Source organism: Bufo bufo, chromosome 2 (genome assembly GCF_905171765.1).
Source record: "Bufo bufo chromosome 2, aBufBuf1.1, whole genome shotgun sequence".
In the NCBI taxonomy this organism is placed as follows: domain Eukaryota; kingdom Metazoa; phylum Chordata; class Amphibia; order Anura; family Bufonidae; genus Bufo; species Bufo bufo.
In genome coordinates, this window is record NC_053390.1 from 437,193,821 (window position 1) to 437,208,272 (window position 14,452).

The 14,452-nt window shown below is 46.6% G+C and overlaps 1 protein-coding gene across 1 annotated transcript in view; it reads right to left on the minus strand.

Moving 5' to 3' along the window:
* CPAMD8 (C3 and PZP like alpha-2-macroglobulin domain containing 8) overlaps positions 1-14,452 on the minus strand; it is a 177,633-nt gene that overhangs the window by 80,094 nt on the left and 83,087 nt on the right. The window contains exons 23-26 of the mRNA XM_040417458.1: positions 13,932-13,983; positions 3,158-3,456; positions 2,282-2,507; positions 1,213-1,389 (exon numbers count right to left, since the gene is read on the minus strand). Coding sequence (XP_040273392.1) covers positions 1,213-1,389; positions 2,282-2,507; positions 3,158-3,456; positions 13,932-13,983 — 754 coding nt within the window. The remainder of the gene's footprint in view (positions 1-1,212; positions 1,390-2,281; positions 2,508-3,157; positions 3,457-13,931; positions 13,984-14,452) is intronic.

Consider the following 14,452-nt stretch of genomic DNA (forward strand, 5'->3'; position numbering starts at 1 on the left):
GTGTAGTGTAATAGAGGCGTTCATTTTTTTTATTTGGTCTGATCTGGGTCTCAAATTTTATTACATGATCCGATCTGAGCAGTGAGAGACATGAGCAAGTAAATAAAATTTATGTTACGTGCCGCTATTTTTTACTGATATGAGCAGGGAAGGTGGAGGTGAGGTTAGGTAGATATTGCATGTGCACTGGTGGGGTTTGTATGCCAAGGCTGCTTTTTCATCCCAGTGCAGCCCTGCTAGTAATCATAAGTATAAACTGGTTTCAGGTGTACTAGCAATACGGTTTTACAGTGAGCCAGCTTATGACCATTTTATAAAATAATAATAACCATTTTCTGTAACACCGGGGTTCATCAACAATAAATAAAATGGCCATTATTGATCACTTTGTGTATTTAGAATTTAAATGTGATAATTGCTCACATAACTGGCCTGTGGCAAGCTACAGAAGTGAGGCTGATTGAGTTATTGGTGATGCCACCAATTGCTTGAAAAAACCAACACTACCATCCAAAGCACCTTGTCTTCTGAGGACTGTGGCCCCAAGCCTGCCTGGACTTCAAAATACCATAACCCACACAGACACCATTGAGCATTGCCACCCCCTGGGCTAGAAATCTCAGCCAGGTAGGCAGGCACATTGATGAATGCTGCAGTTCAGGTATATATGTGAGCAGGGTATTAGGAGGACAATTAATTAATACATGTAGCACAGTAGTCTATTCATCTACAGAGGGAGCGCAAGCTATTAAGGAAGCAGTCAGGCAGATCTGGCACTGCTGGATGACCCCGACTGTGAACTGTAAGATTCTTTCTTGCTAAAAAAAAAGACCGTCTTAAAGTCTGGAAAATATGGGTAAATGCTAGTCTTAAATCTCCCGCTGGCATCAGATGCACCACAATTATTAAGGGGTGCAACTCTCTCAATAATCTTTGTGCATCTGTGCAGATCCAAGAGTGTTGGCATAGATTTCACATATAATCTATACCTGTTTCCTGGCATAGAGCATCATGAATGTGTTGGTTTGACTATGCTGACTAGGCACTGTCCACCCTGCTCACTTTTTGGAAAAGTTGCATGTAGGGCTCTAAACCCTCAAAAAGTCACACAATTTAGTGCAAGCATGTCATGCTCCAAATTTTATGAGTTTTTGATGCCAGTTTTCTGGTGCACAGGTGTTGATAAATGTCCCCCAAAGTTCATAAGATTACCTTGCAAAAGGTAGTCCATAGCTTCATTCTCCACTTCGGGACACAATTGCTTGGTTTTCTGAAGATATTTTAGAACAAATACATTCGGGGCAAAGTGTATCATATTTTGTTCCCCGCATCCAAATGGAAGTCGAAGGAGGTTATCCAAGTTACTTACGGTGGGACCCATTACATCTCCTAGGGTTAAATTCAGGCATAGTTAAGAACCCCAAAAAATGGATTTTCAAACATTTAGAATTATAAATAACAATATAAGATTGTCTCTATTAAGATCTGTACAGGAAAATCAATGTCAAGAACATGTCTAAATGTGTGAAAACACTCAATGTCCTCCTCACTAAACACCATGTCACAACATCAATGTCTCAATGGTGCACAGCCATGAGGCTGGATGAGGACTTTACTTCAGGAAGCACATATCAGTAATGGCATATAACAGCAAAGGGGCAACATTATTCCATATTTACAGTCTATTGGCAGAAATTTCCTAATTTCAGTTTTCACTTTAGGCACAATATAGGCTATAAATATCCCTGCTTTGCTGTACAAAACTCCACTGCATGTTCCATGTCAGTACACTTTTTGGATGTTTTGCTGGTTGACCATGATAGATGAATTGTACTAAGTACATAACTGTACATAGGCTTAGAAAGTCCGACAACCTTAAAAATCATTATCTACTTATCAGCACCCCCCTATAATTTTAGGCTTGCTTCTCTGGAAACAGAAGTTGCTCTAATGAAAAACCATAGTTCAACCACAATGATTTTATGTATCTGCCTAAGTACTGATTAACAAAAATATCCATAGCTTACAATGAATGTAAGACTGTTATTTCCTTTACTTAATTACTTGCACTTTTTCCCCAAAACATTTAGGATGAACCATATTTCCTAAACATGCAGTTAACTAGATTTGAAAAAACTATTACATAAAGTATGTATAATTTAGTATGTGAAGTAACAATCATAAATGGTACACTACAATTTTCCAACCCATCTAATAATATACCATGCAAAGGTAATTGATGTTTGGTTCAAACACAATCAATTAAAATAATTATATTGACCTATGATAGAAGCTGTGGCTCTCTCGGACCCTGGAATGACATTGTGTGGGATGCCCAGGGTAAAGGCCTCATTGTGGTTCTCATCTGTCTCTTCCTTCCTCCAGATTTTAAATTCCCCCATGGAACCCCAGCCAGTTGAAAAGCCGATGAACTTCACGTCCGGCTGCTTGCCAGCTTCCCACTCCAAGATAGCAGAGTCATTGGAGCCTTTTGTGCCGTGTCCTACCTGAGGAAGGTGGAGACAGAGAAGAAAGGGAGGTGGGTGGTCTTCACCCAGAAAACTTGTCTACTATTTTAACATGTATTTAAATTAGGTCAATTAAATAAACATAGTAATTACAATTGTTGAAGACAGCCAAGTAGAGAAACAGATCAATAATGATGATGCCACAATACAAACACATTTGTTAAAAGATACCTTTTCAATTTCTGAGCACATAATCATACACTAAAGGAGGGGGATTACCTGAAGTCAGTTTTGTTTGAGTTTTGTTTGGAGTACTTTCAGCAAATTTATCAAACACTGCATGGTGTTTAACAAATTTAATGCGTCATTAAACTTAACACTCTTGTCTAGAAATACTATTACAGTTTTTCTATATTCTCACCCCCACCCCACTCTCACTGTACAACTTTTTTGGGGACTTTTTCAAAAGTCACAAATCAGAAATCTGCCTTAAAAGTGTTGTAAGCAGAAAACACAACTCCTTTTGTACTCCAAAACCGAAAGTGGTCCCACAAGGTGCTGAGGTCAAAATGTTGCAAAATTTTGTGCAAGTTACCGCATGCAACATCACTTTTAAAATTTAGATAGAAAAATACTGGCACACCAGGTTTCATAAATATCCCCCCCTAAATATATATAAAATTGTTTACCTGGATTAAACCATTTTTCCAGCTAATCCAGAATGCTCGAAACTCATCCCAAGATATGATCGCAGGAGTGTTTGCACTGGATACAGGTACTCCCATCTTGCTGGTTGTTATCCAGGTTCTAGAGTTCTGTTGACCACCAATAACAATCTCTATCATTTCAGCCATGTCATGGGGTCCTGATGAGAGCGCCACATGGGCATTATTGTGGGCTTTCACAGTCAAGTCAAAGTGGGTCATTCGCTGTGGCTTCTGTACATATTGATACTCAAACTTGTTGGGAGTAGAAATCTGAATTTTCTCTAGGCCAGAAAAGACACTGCATAAATTTACAAAGTATATGAAAGATGACAGCAACATGTAGTAGAAGAAATGTTAGAGTTTAACTGCCATTTTATTTTTATTTGTGTAATGTATAGGGGCAGTGATGCTGACCATTTTTGTAATATACTTTAATTACTGAAATCATATATTTCTACTAGAAAAACAGCTCTAAAGTGGCCCATTTTGAGCCTTAGCAACGCTCCTCTACATTACACAAATAAAAATAAAAAGGCCGTTACACTTTAAATGCTTTTCCAGACAAAGAAAGACTTAATCGAGCAGTGCCTACACCTATCTGACTTTGATGGCATATCCTAGGGATTTGTCACCAAAGAGATGGGCCAACCACTTTAAATAGTTTCTATTGAATACTTCTGTTAATAATCTTATTCATAGACACTCCTACAGGGAAATTTACAAATTCCAAAAGAAAAAAAAAACATACCCAAACCTAGTGCAAACTTGAAATTTAAGACACTTAGAGACACTTTCTTTGAGACAAGTTTGATACATGAGGCCCACTGCACCACACATTTTAAAGAGGCTTGTTTAGAAAAGAACAGAGCACCAAAAAGGATGATTATGTACTAAAAATGTTTAAAAAAAAGGCACAGTGGATCAGTTCTCACCTTAGGTTGTTGTATTAGTTCCCAACAATTATAATGGCTTGTACAGTATACAGGGAGTGCAGAATTATTAGGCAAGTTGTATTTTTGAGGATTAATTTTATTATTGAACAACAACCATGTTCTCAATGAACCCAAAAAACTCATTAATATCAAAGCTGAATATTTTTGGAAGTAGTTTTTAGTTTGTTTTTAGTTTTAGCTATTTTAGGGGGATATCTGTGTGTGCAGGTGACTATTACTGTGCATAATTATTAGGCAACTTAACAAAAAACAAATATATACCCATTTCAATTATTTATTTTTACCAGTGAAACCAATATAACATCTCAACATTCACAAATATACATTTCTGACATTCAAAAACAAAACAAAAACAAATCAGTGACCAATATAGCCACCTTTCTTTGCAAGGACATTCAAAAGCCTGCCATCCATGGATTCTGTCAGTGTTTTGATCTGTTCACCATCAACATTGCGTGCAGCAGCAACCACAGCCTCCCAGACACTGTTCAGAGAGGTGTACTGTTTTCCCTCCTTGTAAATCTCACATTTGATGATGGACCACAGGTTCTCAATGGGGTTCAGATCAGGTGAACAAGGAGGCCATGTCATTAGATTTTCTTCTTTTATACCCTTTGTTGCCAGCCACGCAGGGAGTACTTGGACGCGTGTGATGGAGCATTGTCCTGCATGAAAATCATGTTTTTCTTCCTGTACCACTGCTTGAAGAAGGTGTCTTCCAGAAACTGGCAGTAGGACTGGGAGTTGAGCTTGACTCCATCCTCAACCCGAAAAGGCCCCACAACCTCATCTTTGATGATACCAGCCCAAACCAGTACTCCACCTCCACCTTGCTGGCGTCTGAGTCGGACTGGAGCTCTCTGCCCTTTACCAATCCAGCCACGGGCCCATCCATCTGGCCCATCAAGACTCACTCTCATTTCATCAGTCCATAAAACCTTAGAAAAATCAGTCTTGAGATATTTCTTGGCCCAGTCTTGACGTTTCAGCTTGTGTGTCTTGTTCAGTGGTGGTCGTCTTTCAGCCTTTCTTACCTTGGCCATGTCTCTGAGTATAGCACACCTTGTGCTTTTGGGCACTCCAGTGATGTTGCAGCTCTGAAATATGGCCAAACTGGTGGCAAGTGGCATCTTGGCAGCTGCACGCTTGACTTTTCTCAGTTCATGGGCAGTTATTTTGCGCCTTGGTTTTTCCACACGCTTCTTGCGACCCTGTTGACTATTTTGAATGAAACGCTTGATTGTTCGATGATCACGCTTCAGAAGCTTTGCAATTTTAAGAGTGCTGCATCCCTCTGCAAGATATCTCACTATTTTTGACTTTTCTGAGCCTGTCAAGTCCTTCTTTTGACCCATTTTGCCAAAGGAAAGGAAGTTGCCTAATAATTATGCACACCTAATATAGGGTGTTGATGTCATTAGACCACACCCCTTCTCATTACAGAGATGCACATCACCTAATATGCTTAATTGGTAGTAGGCTTTCGAGCCTATACAGCTTGGAGTAAGACAACATGCATAAAGAGGATGATGTGGTCAAAATACTCATTTGCCTAATAATTCTGCACTCCCTGTAAACTATCTGGCTTTCCAGCAGGAAGATGCCAGCGAGGAAATTGTAAAGTGTTAGTGCATGTACATTGCTGTGTGCTAACAGTGTTCTATCACCATTGGGAATCAGACACTAATGACAGGAGGTCAATTGGCTCTGTACTTCAAGGGAACAGGAACCACAGTATAAGTAAGGGTAGTGAAGTGTTAAAGGGTTTTTCAGAGATTTTTCATTTTTTTACTGATGACCTATCCTCTGAATAGGTCATCAGTATCTGATCGGTGGGGATCTGACACCCAGGAACCTCGCCGATCAGTTGTTTGAGAAGGCAGTGGTGATCCTGTGAGCGCCGTGGCCTTCTCTCTGCTTTTCCTAGGCCAGTGATTACACGTTCATCGATCACGTGGCCTAAGAGCAGCTCAGTGAATGGGGCTGAGCTGCAATACGAGACACAGCCTCTATACAATGTACAGCGCTGTGCTTGGTAAGCAAGAAGAAAATCATAAAAAGTGTGAGACCACTTGTTCGGCGCTGCTGGCATATGGATAAGTCCTCAGGATCGATAATATTCTTTTCTTGAATTCAAGTCAACGCGTTTCAAGGGCGGAACGCCCCCTTCGTCAGGTCAATTTACAGAATAAAGGTTTACTTGCTACTAGAGTATTTAAAAGACAGTTTTGGCGGGTTAATCTGGGGGAGGTTCAGAGGCAGGAGCGGGCGTGTTTAGCATAATGAGGCTCCTAGTCTGTGGACCTCATTACCAGAGCCCGTCAATTACATTCTACTGTACTGATTAAGAGGTGAGAGAAAACACATTAGTACCCAGTGTTGCACACAGGGGGATACATGATATGCTGTTTTCATACAAACGTCAGCAGCGCTGTGTCGAGAGCTTCATCCCCTATCTTTACCCATCTATTAAAACTAATAGCTCCTCCACATCGCTGACCTCCCAGCAGCATCGCAGCGCACACAGTTACTTTGTGCAGCACCTAAGCCGCTCATGTCAATTCAATGTGCAGCGCTGAGGCCACTCACATCGATTCCCGTTCCCTGCACTAGCGCACGTGCGGCAGTCCTGTAAGGTACGGGACCCATCTGCAATTGAAGATGAGATTCATATCTATGGCAATATTCAAGCTTTTGGCCGCACAGACTAGGAGCCTTATTATGCTAAACACACCCGCTCCTGCCTCTGAACCTCCCTCAGATTAACCCGCCAAAACTGTCTTTTAAATACTCTAGTAGCAAGTAAACTTTTATTCTGTAAATTGTCCTGACGAAGAGGGCGTTCCGCCCTTGAAACGCATTGACTTGAATTCAATAAAAGAATATTATCAATCCTGAGGACTTATCCATATGCCAGCAGCGCCGAACAAGTGGTCTCACACTTTTTATGATTTTCTCTATAAAACCTTTTCCTGGAATTCTTGGAATTGATACAGGAAGAGACCCAGGCAGCAGCACGGCATTCCCTGATGCTGGTGGGGATAGATACCAGCTAAGGCATATACAGTTGTTGTGACTCCTCACTACAGCATCCGGTAAGCGAAATACGCACCATAAAACTGTATTATCCATAAGGCGTTACCACACATGAGGCGCTGTGTTTTTTTGTCTCTCTTGTTTATGGTAAGCAAGAAGGCCACTAGCACCGATGCCTTCTCAAAAAGGCTGATCGTTGGGAGTCCTGGGTGTTGGACACCCACCAATCAGAAACTGATGACCTATCCAGAGGATAGGTCATTGGTAAAAAAAATCTTGGAAAACCCTTTTAAACTTCCTGGTAATACAGCAAGAACTGAACTGAGTTAAAGGTCATTAGAGGGATCACGATTGTAGCATCCTCAGGCTAGAAAGCATGTTCTTAGAGGGGATAAACGGATTTCTCGCTCATATCATTGGGGGACACAGGACCGTGGGTATAGCTTGCTGCTGCCACTAGGAGGTGACACTAGGCTGAAAGCTGTTAGCTCCTCCCCTGCAGGCTATACCCCCTCCAGCCTGGAGAGAGCATATCAGTTTTTAGCTTAGTGTTGTAGGAGGCAGACCTCCCTGCTTTGCAGGGTGGCGTTTTTCTTTTTTCTTTTGATTTTATTATTTTTATCTTTAATTCACAGACTACTGGAAGGGGGCACAGGGTCGCCTGCGTCCCTGTATCCCCGGGAGGCTGGCCGGTGTATCTAAGTCACCGCCTTGCCTCCCCCAAGAAGGCAAAGTGGACCAGGGCAAAGTGGACCTCGCTCCCCTGCTTCCCCCCAGCAAGGCCCTGCTGGTGTTGCATCATAGGGTGAAGAACACAGATGAAGACAGGTAAGTAATCTGCTTCATCCCCCTAGCTGCAGGAGAACCTCCTCCATCTTCCACCCCCCCTCCCCACCCGCCCGCCCGTCCGTCCATCAGTCAGCCCGATCTCCAGCCTCACTGCTCTCGCCGCACGGCCGCTCTGTGGCATATCGGGTCTATTTATTAGAGGCGGCGGCATAGCACACATTACCTTTTAGCCACAGCGGTTCCAGTACCGCTGCGGTCAGGGCCGGACATGGGGAACATAGGCATTCTGACCTCACTTCAGCATTAGGCTGCCGTTCCCGGGCTGGAAGGGGGCGTGGCTTGCCGGGCCCGGACTGGAAGGGGCGTGGCCTGTTGTTCCTGGATTGGAAGGGACGTGGCTTGCCGGTCCCGGGCTGGAAGGGGCGTGGCTTATTCTGCCGCCCTGATTCAGCTTCCTGATTCTTCCTCGGCGCTGCGTGGGTAGGACACAGGACCTGGGACCTCCATACTGGTAGGCAATCGATACCCCCATCCAGCAGGAGATTTGACCATGTCTGACCCGGCCACTGACCCCCACCAGGCACCCTGTAGGACCACTTACTATGCCTGCTCCTTATGTTCGGAGAAATTCCCTCGTGGTCAGTCACTATCACTGTGCTCTGCATGTCAGAAACCTGCACAGAGCCATCCCCCTAGGGCACAACAGCCCACAGAAGCCCTGGAGCGGCCTGTCCAGGGGGAACCAGACTGGGCAAGGTCCCTGTCACGGGCAGTGGAAGACCTCTCAAAAATCTCCCATTCCACCCTTTCATTGCTGGGTCGTTTGGTAGAGAAATCGCCACCGGCGCAACCTGCACAGTCGCATAGCGCACAAACCAGAGGCAGACTCCCTAGTAAGCGCCCCAGAGCAGGCACCCGTTCCTCCTCTGACGCCTCAGCATCCCCCCCCTGCTCCTGGATCCCATTCACAGGCGTCCTCCCTTTTAGGCGACGCACTGTCAGAAGGAGAGCTTGGGGATTCGGATGCAGATACGGATCCGGAGCACTCTTCTCAGATTGCATCCATGGTGGATAGCCTGATATCGGCAATAAGGGACACCTTCCAGGTTCAGGAGGACCTTCCCTCCACTAGCCAACAAGGGGTGTCATTTCTGCGTACGAAGCAGAACCCCAAATCGTTCCCATTACATGACGATTTTTCTATCGTTGTCACGAAGGCTTGGGACCAGCCAGGTTTGCGTTTCATTATTCCGAAACGCCTAGACCTACTCTACTCTTTTCCACGCGAGTCCGTGGACAAAATTCACTACCATCCCGGTGGCGGATGGCTCGTCCCTCCAGGATTCAGTGGACCGCCGCATAGAGTCACTCTCTAAGTCGATCTTTACGGCGAGCGGTTCGGCATTGCGGCCGATTTTCGCCTCTGCCTGGGTAGCCAAAGCAGTTTCGGAGTGGTCCCTCCGTTTGAACCAGGACATAGCGTCCGACCTCCCTCCCGCTGAACTTCAATCGTCAGTGCTCCAAATTTCTCAGGCAGGGAAATATCTCTGTAAAGCGGCTCTGGATGCTGGGACTATGATCGCCCGTTCCTCAGCTCTCGCCACTTCCATCCGCCGGGAGTTGTGGCTCAAGGCCTGGAAAGCAGATTCCTCATCTAAGCGCTCCCTATTGAGGCTTCCGTTCTCGGGGTCTCGGCTATTTGGGTCCAAATTAGATGAGATAATTTCGGAGGCTACGGGTGGAAAAAGCACCCATCTGCCCCAACCCAGGGCAAAGCGGCCTTTTCAGTCCAGAACTTCATCTTCTCGCTTTCAGTCCTTTCGCCGCTTTTCGGGCACCCGTTCAGCACCTACCTCAGTGGCGGGGCCGCCCAATCAGGATCGGCGGAAAGGACCGTCCTTTAAGCCCCAGCAGGCCTGGCGTCCGCAGCCTCAGCAGCCTCGCACAGCCCCAGGTAAGCAGCCTTTAGCATGAAGGTTTGTCCCCACCCTCACAGGTGGGGGGGCGTCTTCTCCTGTTTCAGGAGATTTGGCACGCCCATATTCCGGACGCATGGGCGCTCGAGGTTGTCTCCTCGGGATACAAAATAGAGTTCAGGTCTCTTCCCCCCAACCACTTCTTCCTCTCCCAGCCCTCCAGGGATCCCATCCGGGCCACGGCTCTTTTGCACGCAGTCCAGTCACTTCTCTCACGGGGGGTGATTTCCCCTGTTCCCTTGGAGGAGCAGTTTACGGGTTTTTATTCCAACCTGTTTGTGGTCCCCAAAAAGGAGGGCGATGTGAGGCCAGTGCTAGACCTAAAACTGTTGAACCGTTATCTGCGGGTTCAAAGGTTCAGGATGGAGTCCCTCCGTTTCGTGGTTGCTTCACTGGTGAAAGGGGAGCACATGGTGTCCTTAGACATCCAGGATGCATATCTCCACATCCCCATCGCCACAGCCCACCAACGGTTCCTTCGATTTGCCATCCAGGCAGCTCATTACCAGTTCGTCGCTCTGCCGTTCGGTCTGGCGACGGCTCCGCGAGTATTTACAAAAGTTCTTGCCCCTCTTCTGGGGATTCTGCGGTCCAGAGGCATTACTCTTCTCCCGTATCTGGACGACATCTTAATCAAGGCACCTACAGTGGCTCAATGCGAAGAGAGTCTTCAGATTACGATGAGCACCCTCACTCGCTTCGGGTGGATAATCAACCTGAGGAAGTCATGCCTGTCTCCCACCACTCAGATCAGATTCTTGGGCATGACACTGGACTCCGAGGCTGCCGTGGTGCGTCTACCACTGGACAAGAGATTGGACATTCAGAGGACGGTGCGTCTGCTCATTCAGCGCTGCAGGGTGTCGATTCGCAGCTGCATGCGAGTACTGGGCCTGATGGTGGCCTCCTTCGAGGCGATTCCATTCGCCCAGTTCCACACCAGGGATTTTCAGAGGCTCATTTTGTCCTCCTGGGACAAGTCCCGGGATTCTCTGGACCTCAGGATCTCTCTGTCCCACCCAGTGCACGCGGCTCTTGGCTGGCTGATGGTACCGGACCACCTGTCCTCGGGGAAGTCCTTCCTTCCAGTGTCATGGACGGTGGTCACGACCGACGCCAGCCTCAGCGGCTGGGGAGTGGTCTTCGGTACCCGTACAGCCCAAGGCGTTTGGTCTCCGTCGGAGTCCAAACTACCTATCAATATACTGTAGCTCCGGGCCATCTACCTCTCCCTCTGCCATTGGACCCCCTACTTGCAAGGCCGTCCGGTCAGGATACAGTCGGACAACGCTACTGCGGTTGCCTATATCAACCACCAAGGGGGGACTCGCAGCGGGACGGTGATGAACGAGGCCGCAAGGATTCTGCAGTGGGCGGAAGCCCATGTTCCGGTGATCTCGGCTATATTCATCCCGGGTGTGGACAATTGGACAGCGGACTTCCTCAGCCGAACGACGGTGGACTCGGGGGAGTGGTCTCTCCATCCGGAGGTGTTCGAGGACCTTTGTCTCCGGTGGGGACGCCCAGAAGTGGATCTGATGGCGTCCAGGCTAAATCACAAACTCCCGTGCTTTCTGTCTCGCGCAAGAGATCCGATGGCGTACGACGTGGACGCCCTCGTGGCTCCGTGGGACAACTTTACGTTTCTGTACGTGTTCCCTCCGTTACCGCTCCTACCTCGGATCCTACGCAGAATCAGGATGGAGGGCATTCAGACGCTTCTGATCGCCCCAGACTGGCCTCGTCGAGCTTGGTACTCAGAGCTCATTCTTCTTCTGGGAGACGTGCCGTGGCCCCTTCCACTCAGGCCCGACCTGCTCTCACAGGGCCCAGTCTTCCACCAGGGTTTAAATACGCTACGTTTAACAGCGTGGCTATTGAAACCTTCCTGTTGAAGCAAAGAGGTTTCTCCGATGCGGTTGTTCGCACGATGATTAGGGCTAGGAAGCCCTCCTCCGCCAAGATCTATTATCGGACGTGGAAATCTTTCCTCAAATTCTGTGAGGACAGGGATCTTGCTCCCAGGCAGTTTTCCCTCCCTACGGTGCTGGCTTTCCTTCAGGCGGGTTTAGAGCTGGGACTAGCTCTGAGTTCGCTGAAAGGTCAGGTTTCTGCTCTTTCCATTTTTTTCCAGCGTACACTGGCGGTGTTGGGTCCGGTCAAGACTTTCATACAGGGAGTGGCTCACACCGCAGTCCCTTATCGGCCACCGTTGCATTCCTGGGACCTGAATCTGGTGCTGGTAGCGCTCCAGTCCGAGCCATTTGAACCTCTGTGATCAGTCTCCCTTCGCATGCTTTCATGGAAGGTTGCGTTTCTGGTTGCAATTACCTCCATCCGGCGGGTGTCGGAACTGGTGGCTCTCTCGTCCAAAGAGCCCTTCTTGGTGTTTCATCAAGACAAGGTAGTACTCCGGACAGTGCCGCCCTTCCTGCCGAAGGTGGTGTCGGCGTTTCATGTTAATGAGGACATTGTTCTGCCCTCTTTTTGCCCTGAGCCTTCTCATCCTAGGGAGGTGGCTCTCCACCGTCTGGATGTGGTACGGGCCTTGCGGATCTACCTGGCAGTGGTGGCCCCTTTTAGACATACGGACTCCCTGTTCGTAATCTCGGAAGGTCCTCGTAAAGGTTTGGCAGCCTCGAAGGTGACGATTGCTCGGTGGATTAGATCGGCCATTGCAGAGGCCTACCGCTCTAAGGGCAAGGTTCCTCCTCCCGGTATCACCGCTCACTCTACCAGGGCGGTCGGGGCTTCTTGGGCTCACCTTCACCACGCTTCGGCGTCTCAATTGTGTAAGGCAGCAACTTGGTCCTCTTTACACACCTTCACAAAATTTTACCGAGTGCATTCTTTCGCCTCGGCGGATGATGCTCTTGGCCGCAGAGTTTTGCAGGCCGCAGTGTAGTGTCTTACCGGAGGGAGTTGGTTTTGTTCTGGGCCAGTGGTTGTTTCCCGCCCCGGGGACTGCTTTAGGACGTCCCACGGTCCTGTGTCCCCCAATGATATGAGCGAGAAAACGAGATTTTTGTGAACTCACCTGTAAAATCTCTTTCTCGCTTTATTCATTGGGGGACACAGCACCCACCCATTTTTTCTTTTATTATGAGGCCAGTGGGTCCGAGTTGCCGGTTGGGGCTGGTGTCCGGTTTGGTTTTTTTGTTGGGCAGTGGTCCTTACTGGTTGTGTTTTGTTTCGGTACTGTTTCTCCTACTGCTGAAGCACAAACTGATATGCTCTCTCCAGGCTGGAGGGGGTATAGCCTGCAGGGGAGGATCTAACAGCTTTCAGCCTAGTGTCGCCTCCTAGTGGTCCTTACTGGTTGTGTTTTGTTTCAGTACTGTTTCTCCTACTGCTGAAGCACAAACTGATATGCTCTCTCCAGGCTGGAGGGGGTATAGCCTGCAGGGGAGGAGCTAACAGCTTTCAGCCTAGTGTCGCCTCCTAGTGGCAGCAGCAAGCTATACCCACGGTCCTGTGTCCCCCAATGAATAAAGCAAGAAAGAGATTTTACAGGTGAGTTCACAAAAATCTCGTTTTTCTTTGCAGAGTGTCGTGGTTAGAGTCAGTGGTAGAAAGAGTGTGCTAGGGAGAAGCTGCTGCTGGAAACAATCCAGCCATACTCCTTGTGTTAGCCAGCTAGCAAATGGAGGTGTGTGGCAAAAGTCAAATCATCACATGTTAATTGCAAGAAACATATTTTCCTGGACTAATCTTTGATGCATTTTACTGGTGGTATTGTGGAGCATCCCTGTAAGTATGGCACATAGTCCTTCACCTATGCATTATTTCAGGTCCCCATACATCACTATTTGAAAAAAAAAAAAGTCACCAATCATATTTCTAAAGGGTATTTCAAACATAATATTTAGCCTGGATTGTTTTATTTAATCACCTCTGAGAACTTTTGTTTTAAAAATTCATTTTAAGTTTGGTGTCCACTAATATGGCTAAACATTATACATTTTATGTTACGTTGTTTTTAATTTAATATATCTTACTTACCATTTGGGCATAAGAAGACACTGTATGTGTATTCTCGGGCTAAACCCTCTGGCTGGAACAGAAGACAAATATGATTCTTATTAAATGAACAGAACAAAAATACAAAATATGAAAACTGTGAGTACATTTCATGCAAAAGATATACTAATCATAATATTTTCATGTTCTGCTCAGATAATCAGGAGATACATTAATTTCCCAAGTCAATTTTAAGACAGGAATACCTATCTGAACAAATATTTCTAACAAATGCTTAAAATATCTTCCACCCACGCAACAGCACTGTTTGCACATGAGAGATAACAAATACCCCATTCACCACTCCCATTTCCACAGTCTGCAGTAGTTGCTGTGCTCCATTTTTTTTTCGTGTCCGTTCAGTTTTTTTTGCAGCCCGTATGCGGAACCATAAAAAAATGGATATGACTCTGTGTGTATGTGTGTATGTGTCCGCATGGCCATTCCGCAAAAAAAAGAACATTTCCTATTATTGTCTGCAATACTGAAAAGGATAGGGCTGT